This window comes from Thamnophis sirtalis, unplaced genomic scaffold (genome assembly GCF_051295495.1).
Source record: "Thamnophis sirtalis isolate CommonGarterSnake01/CBP01778 unplaced genomic scaffold, rThaSir2_p1.2 scaffold_1, whole genome shotgun sequence".
Lineage (NCBI taxonomy): Eukaryota > Metazoa > Chordata > Lepidosauria > Squamata > Natricidae > Thamnophis > Thamnophis sirtalis.
The window spans coordinates 79,998,025-80,018,364 of record NW_028261381.1 but is presented as its reverse complement, the minus strand read 5'-3'; the positions used below and the strand labels follow the sequence as shown (position 1 = coordinate 80,018,364).

The following is a 20,340-nucleotide window of genomic DNA, read 5'->3' as shown; positions in this document are numbered from 1 at the left end:
CCAGTACCGTTAGTTCCTCCAAGAGGGAAAGGAGGGGATTAGCTTTGGAGATGTCCTGATCTCTGAGGAAGAACTGGGCAGAAGTCCCTGAGAATCAGAGGTGGCATTCTATCGGTTCAGACCAGTTCGCCTGAATTGGTAGCAGAAATTGTGGCTGGCCCCACCCACCTGCCCTGCTCTATGGCATCCCATTTAGGCCCTTTTCCCGCCATAAGTTGAGGGCTGAGCGCATGCGCAGAGATGGTGAGTGTGAGTGAAATTAGCATGCCTTTGCACTCACATTTACGAACTGGTAGGGAAGGTAAGTGAATACCACCCTGCTAAGAATGTTCTTCGCCCAATGGAGAAGCAGCAGGTGTTTGGCTGAACAGAAGGTTATACCATGCTGAACACACTGCAGTAAATTCCAGCCTGTTCTTTTCATTCTTTCTTTTGTCATGCTCAAAAACAGGGGAGGGAGCCAGAGAGCTAGAGATTGGATAGTCTCTGGGAGAAAGGTTTAGTAGGAAACCTGATACCAGTATTGTTTGTATTGCATTGCATATACTGTAAATGTTGCAAATATTTGCTATAAATAATATCACTGATAATAATAAACATTAAAACTTTCACTGTCTTGTTTTTTTCTGTGTCTCTTGCTACCATTGCAAAACAAAACACCCCCGGTTAAAAAAAGAACCTGTTTGTCATGCTCTGAGAGTCTTTCATTGGCTTAAACAATAGTAATAAGGGGAAAGGGGCAGGGGGGAAAGCTTAGATTTACACTGAATAGTATTTTAGTGATCAGCTTTGACAAAGAAAAGAAATAAGATTGAAGGGGATAGCAATGTCACTGATGTCACTGGAAGAGCGTGGCATAACTTTACAGCACCTTTTTCAGGCTGAGGATTTAATTTATCTAAAGTAAATATGTGCATTAAATCTGCTGCATGCAGATTGTGTATCTACTGGTAGCCCAAAAAAAATTGGGTTGTATGTCAGTTGCACCCATTCTTCAACTGGGGAAATTCTACTTCCTGTCACTCATGCCCTTGTGACCTCCTATCTGTATTACTGCAACATGGTGTACATGTGGGGCTGCCTTTGAAAAGCATTTGGAAGTAAATGGTGTTGGATAGTTGACACACGTAATGCCATTGCTTTGTGATTCGCGTTGGTTGCCTGTGTGTTTCTGGTATAGTTCAAGATACTGACTGAACTTCATAATTTGAACTTCAGAATGCGGCTGCACGGGTTATCATGGGGGCACCTAGGTGCTCCCATGTTACACCCCTTTTAGGCGGCCTGTACTGGTTGATGGTTGTCTTCCAGGTGCGATTCAAGGTACTAATTAGGACCTTTAAAGCACTCCATGGCTTAGGCCTAGGATACCTGCGAGACCACCTACTGCCATCCGTAGCCTCCCATCATCCAGTGCGATCCCACAGAGTTGGCCTTGTCAGGGTGCCGTCGGCCAGACAGTGTCAGCTAGCGACCCCCAGGGGGAGAGTCTTCTCTGTGGGAGCGCCTTCCCTCTGGAATGAGCTGCCCCCATAGCTTCGTATAATCCCCGACCTCCGGTCATTCCGACGCGCCCTAAAAAGTTGGCTTTTCCAGCAAGCCAGCCTGGCCTGAACAAAACAAAATATTGATCATTGTTAGTTTTAATTCATTTTTTTTTAAAAAAACGTTATTGTCAATTCTAATTGGGTTTGTTTGGGATATTTTATTTAATTTTTTAAAAACTTTTGTATTATGTGTTTCTTTTAATGTTGTACGCCGCCCTGAGTCCTTGGGAGAAGGGCGGCATATAAATCTAATAAACCAAACCAACCAAACCAAACCAATTTAGGACCAGGTTACCTGAGAGACTCTCTTCTAATTGTTTCTATCCATTCAATCCAGTTCAACAGATGGTCATACTCTGAGACCTGTCAACCAAGAAATGTAGCTTAGTTGGGACCAGGAGGTGCATCTTTTCTGCAGTAATAGAACATCCTCCATCCAGAGATTAGGATGGCCCTGATCCCATTGGCCTTTCATATGGCCTTGAAATCCTTGCTGTGTGCCTGGGCCTGGAGTCCTGATTGTGTTAAGGGCCCTGCTTCCTGCTTATGTTAATATCTATGGATAAAATTTTAACTGCTGAATATATTTATTTTTTTCTATTGTACTTTAATTGGTTTCAAATGATGTTATGATTATTCCCCCCCCCCAATCGAGTCATGTGTCGGTCATATAAATTGAATAAATAAATAACACTCCTGCCTATTTTCCCCATAACAACCACCCTTGATGTGAGTTGAACTTAGAGGCAGTTACTGGCCCAAAGTGTCCCAGCCCAAAGCTAAGGGAAGGCTAGATTCTATGTTATTAATGTGAAAAATAATAATATCAAATTTGGGGTTATAAATGTCTTTAATTAAGAGTTACTAATTTTGCCTCTTGTCTAGGGTGAGCTGACTGGATTATGTGGAAATTTTGACTCCAAAACAATAAATGAAATGAGAACTCCAGAAAATTTTGAGTTAACAAATGCACAAGAATTTGGAAGCAGTTGGGCAGTTGTTGAGGTAAAGTATTGGACGATGGCCTCTCATATTATTTTTTATTGCCTAAAATTAAGCACCAACCATATTTACTGATTTATAACAGTGTATAGATGTCAGATTTCTATGAATTCAAATACTTGGAGGGAACGCAAAGAGAAAGAAGATGAATTATTCAGTTTTGGTCACCACAATGTAGAAAAGATGTGGAGACTCTGGAAAGAGTGCAGAGAAGAGCAACAAAGATGATTAGGGGCCTGGAGACTAAAACATATGAAGAACGGTTGCAGGAACTGGATATGACTAGTTGAATGAAAAGAAGGACTAGGGGAGACATGATAGCAGTGTTCCAATATCTCAGGGGTTGCCACAAAGAAGAGGGAGTCAAACTATTCTCCAGGGCACCTGAGTGTAGAACAAGAAGTAATGGGTGGAAACTAATCAAGCAGAGAAGCAACTTAGAACTGAGGAGAAATTTTCTGACAGTTAGAACAATTAATCAGTGGAACAGCTTGCCTCCAGAAGTTGTGAATGCCCAAACACTCGAAGTCTTTAAGAAGATGTTGGATAGCCATTTGTCTGAAATGTTATAGGGTTTCCTGCCTAGGCAGGGGGTTGAACTAGAAGACCTCCAAGTTCCCTTCCAACTCTGCTATTGTATTGTATAGTATTGTATTGAATGCTCTGATTTTGTTGCTTAGGAATTTTTGAACAAAGAAGACTTTACCTTTAAACCCTATTTTCCAAATGATGCAAATTCCTAATTTTTCAAAGATTTTGTAGATTGCAGTCTTTGCAAAAACCACATAGCCAAGGAAGTCTGTTGGTGGCAGAAGTTATTCTTATATTGATGAAAACAAGAGGCAGAGTGAAAGCATGCCTTGCACATTTAGTCAAAGATGTAGAAGGTTGGAATAAGCATGCTGCTGGTATAAACATTGCAATTAGATAAAATAAATTTGGGATTAATGACTATTCCTCTGAAAGTAAACTAGTGTTTTCTATTGCTTTGAGATTTTTTTCTCCCATTTAAATCTTAATGTAATCATGGGGTTTTGACTTCTTGGGGTGTTTTCGAAGTGTTTAGTCATGCTTAAGATAGATTCTAGCTAGATTTCTTTTTCTCATATCATTCCTTTAATATGTTTGGCATACTATTTTTTTCTCTGTTCCAGTGTTTTGTATAATATTGCTTGCCCACAGAAAGGGAATTATACGCTGCTCATGCATCTAAGTTAGCTTTTCAAATCACCAACATTCTTTTGCTAACATGTATTATAGATTTTTGGCACTACCTGTAGAGGAATTTTTGTGTATGAGATCACAGCCACATGTTTTTCATGCTTTTCATGATAATCCTAAGAATTAGAATTACACCCCCCCCCAAAAAAAAATCACATTTCCACAGAAGTTAAAAATGTGACACATTTTTCATGATTCCACTCTTCAGCTTTTTCCCCAACATGTTGCTTTAACAAAAACAAAAGGTATGGCAATAGACCAATATGCATCGTGTTTTGGTGGTTGTTAGGGATTTAATATTTCCATGCTGCCAGTAATCCAACTATCTGTTTGACTCAACTCAAACTGTTTGTTTGTGATTCAGTATCTAATTCAATATGCAGTTATATAGGAGTCTATGTCTTCCTCCTAGGAGGTGTATCTTACATGTAGTCTATCTCAAAGAATACCAGCTTATGGCCATTCTTCTTTTATTCTTTTGTTTTTGAATTCAGTGTGTTGACAGCTCTGATATTCGGCATCCCTGCATTTTAAACCCACTCAGAGAAGCATTTGCAAAGAAAGAATGTGGAATACTGTTAAGTGAAATATTTGAGTCATGCCATCCAGTGGTGAGTAACAATGCAGAAAAAAGTTAAGGGTGTAGCATTTAAAGCGAGATGTACCCAGGTGGTCTACTAGTTGGTCCTGGAACACTGCTGTTTGAAACCCAAACCATTAATATTCGGTGTCCCACAGGGTTACAGCTTGCTCCTCATGCTGTCCAACCACATGAAATCACTGCGGGGAGGGCATCTGGCGATCATAAGGGGAACATGAGCTGCAGCTCTGTTTCTCCTAGTTGTCCAATATCCAAAGAAGCAAATTATATACTTCTTTCAATTAATAGGCTGGATGATGGAGAGCAAGATGAGAATGCAGATATTGATAATTGATCGTTTCTGTTGATAATAAGAAATTGCACTCAATGATTAAAATCAAGCCTATATCTGTTGGGGTTGCATTCCCTATGAAACAGCAAATGGCATTCTGGAAGTGAATGTTTCTTGATATTTCACTATCACTGGCCTCACAAATAGCTCCTGTATGGCAGCTATGTCACTGATTTGTGGCTTTGGCTGTATCATGTTTTGATTAGGGTAATGCACTTTATATGTGCCTACCTTAGACAAAAATCCAAGAGTTACAAATATAAAATGTGTTAAGTTTCCAATTGATGCAATATACAAGGATCATGTTTAAATCCTATACTGAAAGAAATACACCACTTGCCAGTTTTACTGGATGGCAATTTAAGATGCTAGCTAGTTTTGTGTAGTAGTTAAAAGATCAGACTACAAACTGGGAGACTCTGAGTTCTCATCCTACCTTAGGAGCAAAATCAGTAGGGTGACCTTGGGTCTATCATACCTTCTGACTCTGGAAAACAGGCAAGGGCAAACTACTTCTGAAAAACCTTGCCAAGAAAAACCTTGTCCAGGCAGTCTCTAAGAATTGGACACAATTGAATGGAAGATTAAAAAAAGATATTTAAAGAGCTAAATCGTTTAGGACTTGATCTTCCAAGAGACTGATTTTTCCATGTCTATCCAGCTGTTAATTCCTGAAGGAGATGTCTTTTTGAACTGTCAAAGACTTACCTTTCTTGTGGAAGTGCAATGACATTCAAGATTTATTCATTTCATTTATTTGATATATTTCTATCTCTCTTGCTTCCAATCAAGCCAGTTTGTGAAAAGAAAAAAAAATGTGACTGACCTACAAGTTCTAACTTCCAGCAAATGTAGGTATCAATACAGGCCTGATTATAGAGTTCCAGATTTGAAAAGCAAATCTGATACAAAGTGAGCACCTATGAGAAATACTTCAAATGAAGCATGTTTTTTCCCTTGGGTTGTCATCAGCACAGCATGCAGCCTTAGTACAGAACAAGCCACGCCTTGGCTTCTTGCTGTCTCCTTTCTTGTTGCTCACACAGCAAATATTGTTTGTTTCCATACATCCCTCAATTTTCTCACACACTGACAGGATGCTAACCAGATAAATACCATGGATGCTGGTAGGCAGAGGCAGAATATTTTTCTTCTTATTTTCCTCTCCAAAAATGAAGGCATGTCTTATACTCTAGTGCATCTTATAGTCCAAAAATATGGTTTTTTAAAGTGTTCTCCCAAGGTGCAGGAGCCTGCCTACAAATACAACATGCCACATTTTTCTTTTGAATCCAAGTTTTTGTATAAACTTCCAGTATAGAATGTCAGTTAACGTTATATGTGCATATGTTCTTGTCAATATAGATATTATTTTTTCTCAGTAATAATTTATCTCATTTCACTATTTAAATAATACAAATATCAGAAAATGTACGAATGCATAGGATGTAAACTAGAAATTTTAATATTCATTTACGTATATTTCACCAAACAAAAACATTCTACCTCCATTAAGAAGTAGCTTCTTGGGGCAAAAGATATAGGAGATGGTTACTACTAAAACCTTCTCGTTTATCTACCCCCCTCTCCCATTTTGAGAGTTTCCGGGTATCCAAAAGCAGATTTTCTTTTGTGAACATGGCTGCAAAGAAGAGAAACTGGCTAAGGGCAACTTCTTCCCTTAGTTGGAGCATCTGTGGATTGGAATTCAGAGAATGTTCCCACCAGCAGGAGAAAATTTAAGATTGGACTATAATGCCAAATACAGATAAGTAATAAATATTACGTGATATATTTCATAGACATGCCCCTAAAATTTAGTTCAGATGCTTGCTCTTTATGTATAAATCAGTATTTAAGTAGGGATGATTTATTATAGTAATGTTTACATTTTTCAGGTTGATGTCACTTGGTTTTATTCAAACTGTTTGATTGACACATGTGGTTGTAACCAGGGAGGGGATTGTGAATGTTTCTGTACAAGTGTTTCAGCCTATGCTCATCAGTGTTGTCAACAAGGAGTTACAGTAGACTGGAGATCTCCTAGACTATGTCGTAAGTATGATAATTAAAATGCATTTACAAATCTTGCAAAGCCATACAATCAGTTTGATTTTGCTTCTTCATCCATGAATATTCAGCTAGCTTTTGATTGTGTAATTTTTTCCTTTCTTGCATTCAAGAATTGGCTAAAACTCCTGCAGTTTTATGAAATCAGGCATATTAAGTATAATACAAAAGGATCAGTCATAGTAGTCCGTCCATTCATCCATCCATCCAAAGCTACTGATAAGTGCTGTTCTTTGTCTCAGTGACTTTTATAATTTAGTTAATTACACTATCTGATAATGGGAGGCCAAGTTTCTTATATAGAAACTTCATTATTATTCCTGCTACACCTTTATAGGCTTATATATAAATATAAATTCAAAATTGCAACCACAGACAGCAGAAAAATTTGCCCATTTCTGATTTATATCCGGAATTCTGTTCTCGGTATCAAATATAAATGAGATGAGGAAAGTAAGAAAATATGTGTAAAGATTTTTTTAAATGTCTATTTGCTTGAACTGTAGACATAGCAATAACTTGAATAATATCTCACGAATAAACTTTAGCGCACAGCTCTTTTTTCTCATTCTTACAACTTGTCCTCAGGTTAAAATTATATCCTGCGCTTAAGTATTTTGAAAATGTATGTGGTTGCTATTTTAAATTTGGATTATTATTCTGATACAAATGTGGTTTGTGTTCATAGACAACTATGATATTGTTTATTATAGGAAGGACAACTAAAATTATTACTATACCACTAGAGGTCATAAAAGGATAAGTTTTTTCTTATTACAGTCAGTGAAAAGAGTTTAAATCATTTCTGCCAGCTTTAATTTGTCTTCTCAGTGGAGATGAAAGCAAAATGGCTTGTGTATGCACACATACATTCTAATTGTTTGCTTTTGTTTTTTATAGCATATGATTGTGAATATATCAATAAAGGTAAGCAATTATGCGAGAGCTAAGTATTTTTCCTTATGCCCCCTTCCATGTTAGTAATACTTTGTTATTTAAATATATGTATGTAAATGTGTAATTATAGTGTTCAAATAAGTAAATAATCTAACAATTTGTCAGGCAGGCTAATTAACAGAATTATTCTTTGCATCTCAGACTCAATTACATTCTTACACTCTTGATCAGTTAGCTTTTATTTTGAGAAGTATATCAGGTAGAAAATCAAGGAGAATATGAAAAGAAAAAACTGAAGAAAGTAAGCATATCTCAGTGGCAGTTTTTCTTCTCCTTAGCAATTTTCTGCTCTGAATGTTTTATCTTAACTTTTAATGTTAAAACATCATTAATCCTTTTATTTTCCATTGGAAAATAAGGATATTTTGATTTAGCTCAATGCTTTAGTACTGATATACAGTATAATGTTTCATGCATATTCTGATTTGATTATTTGGGTAGTATGCTATGTTGATTTCTTTTTTAAAGTACCACTGTATGTTGCATCTGTTTAATTCATCATGGATCTTTTCTTTTGCCATGTAGATTTTTAGTCTGTTAATAGCACATAGTATAGGGGTGTCAAACTGGTGACCCGCGGGCCAGATGCGTCAAGCACAGGCCACACCCACCCCAGCTCCGCAAATGGAGAAATCATCACGATACATCATGTGTCATCAACTGGACGCCATGCATTTGACATCTGTGACATACTGCTTTTGTACTATCAAGTTACTTCCTAAGCAGTTACAAACATTTCATAATATCACAGAAGCTCAGTCAATAGTTAGAAGGTTCTAATTTGAAAAATATGAGTCCAGTTGTTTGCCAGACTGAACCCTCTGAGCTTTGGTAATAGTTGAGGATGCTCCATGTTTTTTTTATACTTTTTTCCATATTGCTATTACATTTTTAAAAAATAATCTGCATGCCCAACCTGTGTGCCACAAGATGTACAATGAGGACTATGATAATATTTTACAAGTGCAGTTTCATAATTAAAACCAAATAACCTCTTTACCACATAAGTCCTTTTAGTTAGTGGTTTCTGTTTTAAAAAACCTTAATTAACTATGGCTCTCATGAAATGCCTTGGGGTGTATGCCCTCTCAGAGCATTCCTTTGGGATCTTAGTATGAGGAAACAAGCAAATCCGCAGGTGAGGAGCATGTAGAGATTTACTGCATATTAGTACTCCCAACATTTGGAAGTTGTATTTAGCATATGTGGAGGGTCCTTTTTTGTTGTTTTGTTTTTGCTGATTATGGTTAAACAGGCTCTTTCTTTTCTTTTATTCTATTCCTTCTTTACTGAATTTTACTTTTTTTGCCCATTTTAATAAATGTCTGATGTAAGATTAGATTCAGGCAGATCATTTATGAAATCAAGTTTGCAAGAGTTCTGTAGTTCTAAATTAAGACCCATAATGCTTATTCTTGGGAATGCCTGCTAATGATGGTGTTTTCTTTGCTGCTTTCGGACTGACTGATAAACCCATGATACAGACATGGAGACAGAAAATGTAACTTTTTTTCTTTCTTGGCAGTTCTGGGAAAAGGTCCTTACAAATTGGTTAGCTACTTGGATGGAAAAACTATAATCGCAGCAAAACTGCAGGATGGTTCTGTTTTCCCAGCAAGAGAAGATGACTTAGCTTCGGGGGATGCTTTAACCTTTATGCTAACATCACCGCTGTATAAGCCCAAAGCACATGGTAAATCTAGTAACTCTGTAAAATCGATCTGTGGTACTGAACCTCTGCAACTTTAAGTTCTGTGGATTTTAATTCACAGAATTCTCCAGCTAGTGTGCTCCAGCTAGCGTGGTTGGGGAATTCTGTCTGTTTATGTCCATATATCTTAAAGCTATGGTGATTAAAAAACACTATTTTAGATAATATATATCAGAAGCAATTTAAATCAATCTATCTATCTATCTATCTATCTATCTATCTATCTATCTATCTATCTATCTATCTATCTATCTATCTACCTACCTACCTACCTACCTACCTACCTACCTACCTACCTACCTACCTATATTCCAGATGCTAGTTTACAAATAAGAGAGGAACATTGTTACTGGTCATATAGTATTAATGAGCATTCAGAGACATCTGACTGGTTAATATTGCTGGTAGAAATACTCTAGATTTTGTTCAGAGTCAGCCAAACAATTTTTATATTCTCACAGCCAAATTAACAAAAGTGATTTCTCCCATTTCAGAATTTTAGCATTAGCCATAGAACACACTGAGATTTATATGCTGCTTGACAATGATTTACAGCCCTCTCTAAGCAGTTTACAGGGTCAGCATATTGCCTCCAACAATCTGGGTCTTCATTTTATCGACCTCGGAAAGATGGAAGGCTGAGTCAACCTTGAACCAGTGAAAACTGAACTGCCGAACTTGCAACTGGCAGTCAGCAGAAGAAGCCTGCAATACTACATTCCAACCACTGCGCCACTATGACTCTTAAGAAAGTTTCATAAATGAAACACTTAAATTTTCCTAATCAACTTCAGTGGTCTTTTTTTAAATATGATCAAAGGTCTCCACTTAGAGAATAGGTTTTTTACAGGGCAATTGCTGATTTATAAATAACATGACACTTAGTTTTCAGATTGACAACTTTGTAAGCACATTAGCCTTAATATTCTTAATGCAAGATAGATAGAGAAACCTAAGAGGAAATCTGGAAATTGACAGCAGCTGGTTTGCTATGAAACTAATGAGATACAAATAGGTCAGCTGAGGATATACTATAATGGTTGGCAGCAAATTGAGATTATGGTTAAGTGAAAAACTACAACTGTATAAAAATACTTTTTTTTAAAGATAATTGCCATTAATTGTGTTTTTCACTAAAATATAGACTTTGCCAGTTCCTTGGGATTACTCATATGGATGGATACTTTGGTTGTGTACATGTATTTTTACATTTCTAAAATGTACATTTTATCCATTTTTTCCTACCTGCCTTTTGAAATAAAAGTAACTACAAGCATCAGTGATACTTAAATACTAAAGTTTAACATGATTCTTGTCATAGAAAAATGCCATTTTATCTATAAAGCTGTTGGTTAGCTGTAAAACTAATGAAATACAAAATGGTTAACTGACGATATAATAGATTGGTGGAAAATTGAGATTATGGTTAAGTGTGAAGAGAATAGAAAGGAAGGAAAAATATCTGGAAAAAAGGATATTACTAGAATAATGTAAATAGTTAAATTTTGTATCACCAGTTAACTGAATATGAACTGAATATTTTTTATGAATAACATTTCTAGATTTGCTTTCTTATGCAATTTCTGGAAATGCTTTTATTTTGGATAGAACACCAGGACAAAGAACTATATCCCCCTGATATAGCACATATATATGGAGAGATTAGGTTGTTGCCCGTGACAATGAAAGAGCTTAACGTCCTGAGATAAACCTTTTCAGCACCATTGTTTGAATGCAATGTTTGTGAAGTTACTAATAGTTCCAGATATGAGTGTCAGTTATTGGATTTTTTTCTTGACAATCCACCTTTGGAAAGTAATCTCTTCATTTTCAATTTTAACACTCTATATCTCAACATTCTGTTTATAATTCTGATTAGAAAAATTCAGAACCCTTACATTCACCAATCTCTATTTTGATTCAGCAAGCAATGGTTGCTAAACAGTACATTTTCACCTTCAGTAATTAAAGAAAATATACAATAGCAGAGTTGGAAGGGACCTTGGAGGTCTTCTAGTCCAAGCCTCTGCCTAGGCAGGAAACCCTATACCATTTCAGACAGATGGCTATCCAACATCTTCTTAAAGACTTCCAGTGTTGGGGCATTCACAACTTCTGGAGGCAAGCTGTTCCACTGATTAATTGTTCTAACCGTCAGGAAATTTCTCCTGCTTCTCTCCTGGATTAGTTTCCACCCATTGCTTCTTGTTCTACCCTCAGGTGCCTTGGAGAATAGTTTGACTCCTCTTCTTTGTGGCAACCCCTGACATATTGGAAGTCTGCTATCATGTCTCCCCTAGTCCTTCTTTCTCTTAAACTAGACATACCCAGTTCCTGCAACCGTTCTTCATATGTTTTAGTCTCTAGTCCCCTAATCATCTTTGTTGCTCTTCTCTGCACTCTTTCCAGAGTCTGCACATCCTTTCTACATCGTGACGACCAGAACTGTATGCTGTATTCCAAGTGTGGCCTTACCAAGGCATTATAAAGTGGTATTAACACTTCACGTGATCTTGATTCTCTCCCTCTATTTATGCAGCCTAGAACTGTGTTGGCTTTTTTGGCAGCTGCTGGCTCATATGTAAATGGTTGTCCACTAGGACTCCAAGATCCCTCTCACAGTTACTACTATTGAGCAAGGTACCACCTATACTGTACCTGTGCATTTTGTTTTTCTTGCCTAAATGTAGAACCTTACTCTTTTCACCATTGAATTTCATTTTATTAGATAGTGCCCAATGTTCAAGTTTGTCAAGATCCTTCTGTATCTTTAGCCTATCTTCTGAAGTGTTGGCTATTCCTGCCAGTTTGGTGTCATCTGCAAATTTGATGAGTTCCCCATTTATTCCCTCATCCAAATCATTGATGAAGATATTGAAGAATACTGGGCCTAAAACAGAGCCTTGGGGTACTCCACTGCATACTTCCCTCCATGTACATGCAGTTCCATTGAGGACTACATATTGAGTGTGGTTGGTCAGCCAGTTACAAATCCATCTGGTGGTGGTGCTATCTAACCCACATCCTTTTACTTTATCTATTGGTAGGTTATGGTCTACCTTATCAAATGCCTTACTGAAGTTCAAGTAAACTATATTGACGGCATTCCTCTGGTCCACTAATTTTGTCACCACATCAAAGAATGCAATAAGATTAATCTGGCATGATCTGTTTTTGACAAACCCATGTTGGCTTTTGGCTATTACTTTGTTTGCTTCTAGGTGTTCACTAATTCATTGCTTGATTATTTTTTCCAGAATCTTTTCTGGTATTGGGGTCAGGCTAATAGGTCTGTAGTTTCCTGGATATTTTTTTCCCCTTTTTTGAAGATGGGAACCACATCAGTTCTTTTCCAGTCCTCTGGTAGTTCCCCAGTGCTCCAGGATCTCTGAAAGATATAATTCAGTGGTTCTGAGATCTTGTCTGCCAGTTCCTTCAGAACCCTGGGGTGTAATCCATCCGGTCCTGGTGATTTGAACTCGTCTAGGGTAGAAAAGTGCTGAGCTGCTTCTCTCCTTCTCCACATATTAAATACATTTTATCTTGGAAAATTAAATAGTATTCTAGGATAATGAATTATTACATCACTTAACATCTGTTTAATGGATGAGGACAATTGATTTTTTAGTAGTCTTATGATAATGGTAAGCAGAATAATGTAGTGTACAGTGAAATAATATTGGGACAAAAGATGTTCAATTAAGTCACAATTCTGTCACCCTTTTAATAAGCATTACTTTAAATCTACTGAAATCAGTTCAATCAATTTTGTAAAGCAAGAGAAAATCTTGCAATACAGGTTTTATATTTTAGGGTTTTGTTTTTTTAAAATAATGTGTTGGTTTGGAGATGAATGGAAGCTTCCTTAAAAAGTATAATTTTCTTTGCTTTGAACTTGTTCATTCTGCATTTTCAGAAATTCCTGGATTGAAACAGTGGCAATGTTATAAGTACATAGTTTTGGGTTAAGTTGAGCTTGACAGAATCTGGCTATATTTTAGCAAAATAGCAATCAAGATAGTTTAAACAGTTTATTATTATAGTTTATTATTGCAGTAACAGAGTAGAACAATTTAATTTAATAATAAAATAGGTATATACAAATCAAAATGTAATATATCTGATAATATATCAAAATAACTATTAATAACTCTTATTCATATAAAACCTTTTCCCAACTGAAAAATTTGTTTACGTTCCATCACAGACAGTATACAGAATATGGCTACATGACCTGAAATCACCTCCTGATCAACTGATAGGATATGTTTAGTCCTGCCAAAATATCATGTTGCAATGGGAAATGTATCCCAAATACCTCTATAAAAAGAGTCAGTGCAATGGTAAAGTAAATCATTTTCAGTTTTGATCCCATCCTTCCATAGAGACAGCATTCTTTAGAATTGCTGCAAAAACTGCCCTCTAGATAATCAGACTGGATGGCAATTCAATTTGCCAATGTAAAAGTTATTCTAGTATTCTGGCATGCAGTCTTAAAGAAATAAATAGTGGGATTGAGATCAAGCAAGGTGGCGCCTAGCTGAAATTATTCTGGTGGTCAGAATAGCTGGCATGTTGTTTAAAGAATAATTGGGGCTGTCCAAACCCACTGTAATCAGTACATTAATTGAAAATCCCACACTACCTTAGGGTGCAACTAAGTAATTTCCACCAGGAAGAGTGGAGTTTATTTTAGAGTTGAATATTAATTTAAGCTAACAAATGCTGTTTGCATTTGAGTTTTAATTGATATTCTAGTCTTAGCTGAAAGTCTGTGTTTGGATGCATCGTGGACTCAGAAATAAGCCCCTTAGAAATCATGATTGAACAGCCTCAAAAGACCACTCTGTCCTTAAAGACATAAACTTAAAAATATATCATAAGATAGCTATGATATTCCTTTGGTCTCAAATATTTTTAGTTCACCTGGTATATAATTGCCACCTTTTGTATAGAACAATATTAAGCAGAGAGCTACATTACTCGCTGTGTCTTTTAATGATAGAATTTGGACCTTTTAAGTGGGAAACATTTCTGAGATATTTAAAGATCTTAACCTGTTTAATAAAATTCCCTATTTATTTGCCATTTATGTTATTATCTAGGGGAACTCTTTGAAAAGGGTTTTTTTTTTTTGGTAATTGATAGGTAATAGCCAAGTCAGTGTGATTAATGATTACAGTTGATTAATGCTCTCCTGAGTCCTATATGTGAAATTGAGGTGATGGCTGTATCATATGCACATAAAAATAAAGCAACAGGTCTATCAATCAAGCTTAGCAGGGATGCTTCAGTTTTGTCACTTTTGCCACCACATCTAAAATTAAATAGCAAAGGGGCTAAATTACACCACAGCAGAATGCTGACCTTGGTTGTTCACCCAAATTTGGATGTAGGTATCACCATGCAACATTTTAATAAGTGTCAGCAGCCACCTATTAATGGAATTATAATTGACATACAACCTAGAAGCTAATCACTATAATCTAGCCTTGGCCATTTCATCATATTTCTTCATTGTTTTTTTTTTTTTTTTTTGCTTTTCAGATCCACACCTGGTTTCACTGGAAGCAGCTGACAGACCAAATTATTTTCTTTATTTAGCTTCTAATAATACCCTTGTTCTTTCCAAGTGGGAGAGAAATGAACGTTTTCAGAACAGGTCAACATTTGCCATTCACAAAAACACATGGTTCTCAGGATATAGTTCTTTTGAATCATTTGCCGTACCAGGAGTGTTCATCCACATTTCAGCTTCCTCTGTGACTGTCATTAAATATCATCACTCTGAGGCATTCAGACTCTCTACACTTTTTAAACTTGTAGGTAAGTAGTTGAATATGAGCACACTGATTGTATTTTCATATGGTTTTGCTATACTTTATGTGAAGCCTCTCCCCTGTATTAAGAAAGTGAAAGTTATAAAAACTTTCCAGTATCATTTATATACTGAAGTGCTTATTCATGAGATGAACCATTGCAGGATTGGTAACTGATGGCTATCCAGAGGTTACTGAAGTTTTAAAAACTGTAGTCAACTTGATCAGTAGTAATAAATGCTGGCAGTTGTATTCAGCTTCAATGGAGGGCCAAAAGTCTTTTGTCCTAGAATCACAGATTCACTTAGTCCTACACAATCTACATTGCATATGCAAGAAATATCTTTGTGGGTAAAAAAATTCAGAATTTTTTTTCATCAACACTTACTGATTTCAACCTGGAGTCTGGGGGTGGGTGAGTTATACACTATACTCAGTTGAGATATAAATAAATAGCATGACAGTTAACAGAACAATACAGTAAGTTTCTCTTAATGTGAATTTTTTGTACAGGGCAAAAATAAGCAGAATTATAAGGGGAGGAATGAAGATGAATATACTGTACATGTCCCAGGATAATATTGCTGGATCCAATCTGGGTCAGTTACTGGGACCAGAGTTTTAGTCTTCTGAGCTTTCAGACACATGCTGGAGCCCATCCTTAGGAAACTTCTCTCTAGCAGAGTGTGTGCTTTGGGCTATTCTGTATGTGGTATTTACATGATGCCTCTTGTGTAGGGCTTTTTAATTATTGATTGGGGTGTTGCTGGCTAGTAAGTCATTGGCTGTTGTTTTCTTGTGCTGCCAAGCCCTCTGCTCTTAAGTACTTGATAATCTGATGTATATCAGCACTCCTGTTGACTGATGAGGGGCCTATTTCCCAGACTTCCATCACTTCCCTGGCTGCTTTTGTGCTTGGTCATCCAATTGTGCATGAATTCATATTCATAATGCATTGCAGTGTGAGGCCATCAATGAGTTCGTTTGACTACTTGCTTGTGTTCTTGCTATCTGGTGGTTAGCATCCATCCCATCGATCCTATGCAGTCACAAGGGCAATCCATGTAGGGGATCTGGTATATTATATTGGAAGTATCTCCTACCTCCAGGTGATCTTTGTAATGCATAATTAGTCCTCGTATGGTAGCCTATGGGTGGAATGCAATGCCCACTTGCAGATCTCGGATGCTGTGTTCTACTGCTTCCAAAATGATGCAATGTAAGGTGTGTCATGTAGTTGGTCTCCTACCTTGTTTCTTCCTTTCTCTCCCAATCGTGTTTCGCAGACATCTTGTAACAAATGGTTGTGAGAACCCATTCAACCTATAGGAAGAGGTTTTTGTGTCTGTTTTGGTTTTGGGCACAGGAAATATTTAGGTCACTAAATGGTGGAATGTACTTTGGAGTCAGGAGGGAAGGGCTCTTTCTCAGAAGGCAAAAACAGTAGAGCTTAGAATATTTGGTAAGCAGAAAAAGAATGAAGGGGAATATTTCTCTCTAGTAAGTCATAGAGTATATCTAATAGTTACACAGATAGTTATTTTAGTATGGCAGGATTCTGTTATAGGCAAACAGTAAAGAACTACTCAGAGTAACTCCATATGTTGCTCATGATTCTTTGGGCCTGATGTTGCACTTCATGCAAGATGATATGGCTCTTAACATGCAAGCCCTCTACTGATCAAATGTTAACTTTCTAAAAAAATATTTTAGGATAAATGTGTCAGTTACATATTTAATGTAAATGCTGATGAAGAGAAGATATTTTCTATGTTTCAAAAAAATAGTATGATTCATGTCCCCCAGCATCCTCCTTCGGTTTTGTTTTTTTTTTGAATATATTAAAAACTCTCCAGAGAGATCTGGAGAGCTGTAGGAGAGACAAGTGAGAGGAAACAAAAGGGAAGAGAAATCTTGCTGATAATTTAAATTTACAATGTTTCTCAACCTTGATAACTTGGAGATAAATGGATTTTAACTCCCAGAATTTTCTATCTTTTAAAGTTGCCAATGTTGAGAAACACTGAGGATTGAAGTAGTACTAAATTTGCTGACAGAAAAGCAATCTCAGTCATTGCGGTTTATCAGTTCCCAAACCACTTTAGAAACTTGGCTGAATTAATTCAAGGTAATTTGCAAACTTTCAACACCTCCAAGAATTGAAGTATTCCGTTCTCATTCTGAGTGCTTCCCCATCTGCAAAAAGGAAATTAGAAACAGATTGGTAATCATTCAGATAAGAGGAGGCAATGAACACTTTTAAAAATGTTTAAGACAAGTTATCTACCCTTTAGCTAAACATACTTTGAAAGAACACATGTACATATTAAAAGCTACTGTTTCAAGAATTTCAGAGTGATTTCTACCAGAATTCACAAAGTGATTTCTATAAAAATTCAATAAAAGCTATATACCAACAATATTTCTAAAGCTATCGAAGTTATATCTTCCCAAATTCCCAGAAAACATGCTCTTAATACTTTCTTCAAAAACTTCAAATATGTGCTTTTTAATCAAACATAAAAACATCTACTTCTGCTTCATTGACCAAAGCCTTTGATTGTGTAGATCACAACAAATTGTAGCAAGTTCTTAAAGAGATGGGAGTACCAGATCATCTTATTTGTCTCTTGAGAAACCTATATGCAGTTCAAAAAGCAACAGTGAGAACTGGACATGGAACCACTGTTTGGTTCAAAATTGGGAAAGGAGTCTTGCAAGGCTGTATAATGTCGTGCTGCCTATTTAACTTATATGCAGAGCACATCATGAGAAAGGTGGGGCTAGATGATTCAAAAGTTGGAATTAAGATTGCTGGGAGAAATATCAACAATGTCAGATATACAGATGATATCACTTTAATGGCAGAAAGTGAAGAGCCTCTTGATGCGGGTCAAGAAGGAGAGTGCAAAAGTTGCCTTGAAACTCAACATTAAGAAAAGTAAGATCAGGAGGCTTCGAGGGGAGGAGCTGCCGCCGTCGGGAGCTCAACCAAGCTCCTGCCAGGACTCTGGTTCGTATATCTTATAAGATCTATAGATATCTCCCCTTTCTGGCAGAAAGGGGCAGGGAGAAGGTCAGTCGTTAGGATCTCTTTGTAATTCATAGCTTTTCTTTTTGCTGTGAATGAAGAAGAGGTTCAACATTAGCTGAGCCTTTACTCCGGCCAGTTTTCCGCGCTGCCTTTTTTGCAGCCTAGGCAGATTGCCTCCCCCCCCAGGACAAAGCTAAGCTATTTAAAAGCCAATCCGGGCGGGGACTATTCCCGAGGAATTTCTTCTATCACTATTTAAAATACCAGCTTCAATTTCGCAAAAGGCTCCCTTTCTTTTTTAGCTGCGTCACAAGATGGCTATCTCGTAGCTTTTGTGTTTGATCTGACGCAGCTAGCTGACCCTATCCTCCTGAAGGCTTCTCCGTACTAATTGCTAAAAGATTAACTGAGGGGAGCACAGACTTTGATTTTTGGCTCGCTTGATTGCTTGTCTTTTATTTTTATGCTGGAATGGCTCCCAAACCTAAACAGAAGCGCTTCCTTAATAACATATCTCCAAAAACTGCTATGAAGCCGCTACCCTTGTCTCCTACACCCTCCACGGGAGATTTGCTAACACAAGAATTCCTTCTCAAAACGCTTAATGATTTCAGACAGGAGATTAATCAACTGATATCGGATTTATGTGATCAATTTGATGCTAAAATTGCTCAGGCAAAGCAGGATATGATCGGAGTAATGACAGTCATGACAGATTATATTGCTGAAACGGAGGACAAATTGGAACTTTTGGAAGAAACTAACCTTAATCTGATATCAAAAATTCAAACGTTAGAACAGGAAATTGCATCTGCCCAAAAAGAACTTGTCATGATAAATTATAACAAGTCTGCCTTTGCTATACGGGTTAGAGGGCTGCGTGAAAACCAACAGGAGAATTTGAAACAGACATTCTTTGAAGCTTTCAGTCGCTTGGTGGGAAGTCCGGGACTTAACTTTGATTGGCAGATTCAAAGAATTTACCGCCAGAATTCCTGGGTAGCAAAACAGCGACAGCTTCCGAGGGACATAATAATATACTTTACTACAAGGGAATCTAGAAATGAGATAATACAGAGGCTCTACGGAAAGAGGTTGAGAATTGATGGGGATGACTTGATTGTTTTTAAAGAGATACCATTTCAAATATTAAGAACAAGAAGACAGTACGCTTTCTTAACCGAAGAGCTCAGAAACTCTCAGATTTCATACAAATGGGAAGTCCCAGCTGGTATTACAGTTACATTTGGCAACCAAAAACACCGCATTAACTCCGTCTGTGAAGCCCGAAAATTTTACTACGAGACCCTGAAGGCGGGACTTCCTGATTCATCCGGATCTGGGGAGAGACAAGGAGAAGGAGAAGACAAACAGCGAGACACGTGGCTACAAGGCGGAGGGTGTTGCTTTCTTCTTCCGGAAGGGCAGAAGACTAAAGAATAAAGACTAAGCGATGTTTTTAAAGCTTTATGATTTCCGTCTGGGATAAAATGGAAAAGTGGCATATTGATGATGAGACATGGAGACTGAAAGAAGCGTTGCTGATTGTGGACATATATTCTACAGAAGTTTTGTCTGAACTCTAACTCAAATTGTGCATGAACTATTTTCTTAGGCAAGGAGAACGGAAATTGTGATCTTTTTGAGTTGCGGTTTGGAACGAACGGAGTTGGGAGGTGTGTGGGAGAGGGAAGGGCAGCGAAAGTTTAATTAGATTACCTGGGGCTAGAATGCAAGCTGATGTTTGTTTGAGTTGCTATATCAATATAAGGTTAAGAAAGATTGGTCGGAGAATCTTCAGGAAAGTGGAGTAAACATGGGAGGAGCAATGAATGTGGATAAAATATATATGTGGATATGGATAAAGGCAGGGTGGAAGGTAAAAAATTTATATGTGGAGGTGGGTAAGGATAGAAAGGGAGGTGTTGGAAATGAAAAATGAAAGAAGTATTTGAGTTTAATGGTGTTATAGAAAGGTTTGGATATTTGGATAAAAAAGAGATAAATTAAAGGTCTGAATAGATAGACAAAGCAAGGAGATTTTTAG

General features: G+C 37.1%; 1 protein-coding gene across 1 annotated transcript in view; it reads left to right on the top strand.

Annotated features, from left to right (window-relative positions):
* OTOG (otogelin) overlaps nucleotides 1-20,340 on the top strand; it is a 109,363-nt gene that overhangs the window by 50,091 nt on the left and 38,932 nt on the right. The window contains exons 28-33 of the mRNA XM_087704143.1: nucleotides 2,433-2,552; nucleotides 4,265-4,381; nucleotides 6,601-6,757; nucleotides 7,673-7,699; nucleotides 9,255-9,422; nucleotides 14,988-15,266. Coding sequence (XP_087560269.1) covers nucleotides 2,433-2,552; nucleotides 4,265-4,381; nucleotides 6,601-6,757; nucleotides 7,673-7,699; nucleotides 9,255-9,422; nucleotides 14,988-15,266 — 868 coding nt within the window. The remainder of the gene's footprint in view (nucleotides 1-2,432; nucleotides 2,553-4,264; nucleotides 4,382-6,600; nucleotides 6,758-7,672; nucleotides 7,700-9,254; nucleotides 9,423-14,987; nucleotides 15,267-20,340) is intronic.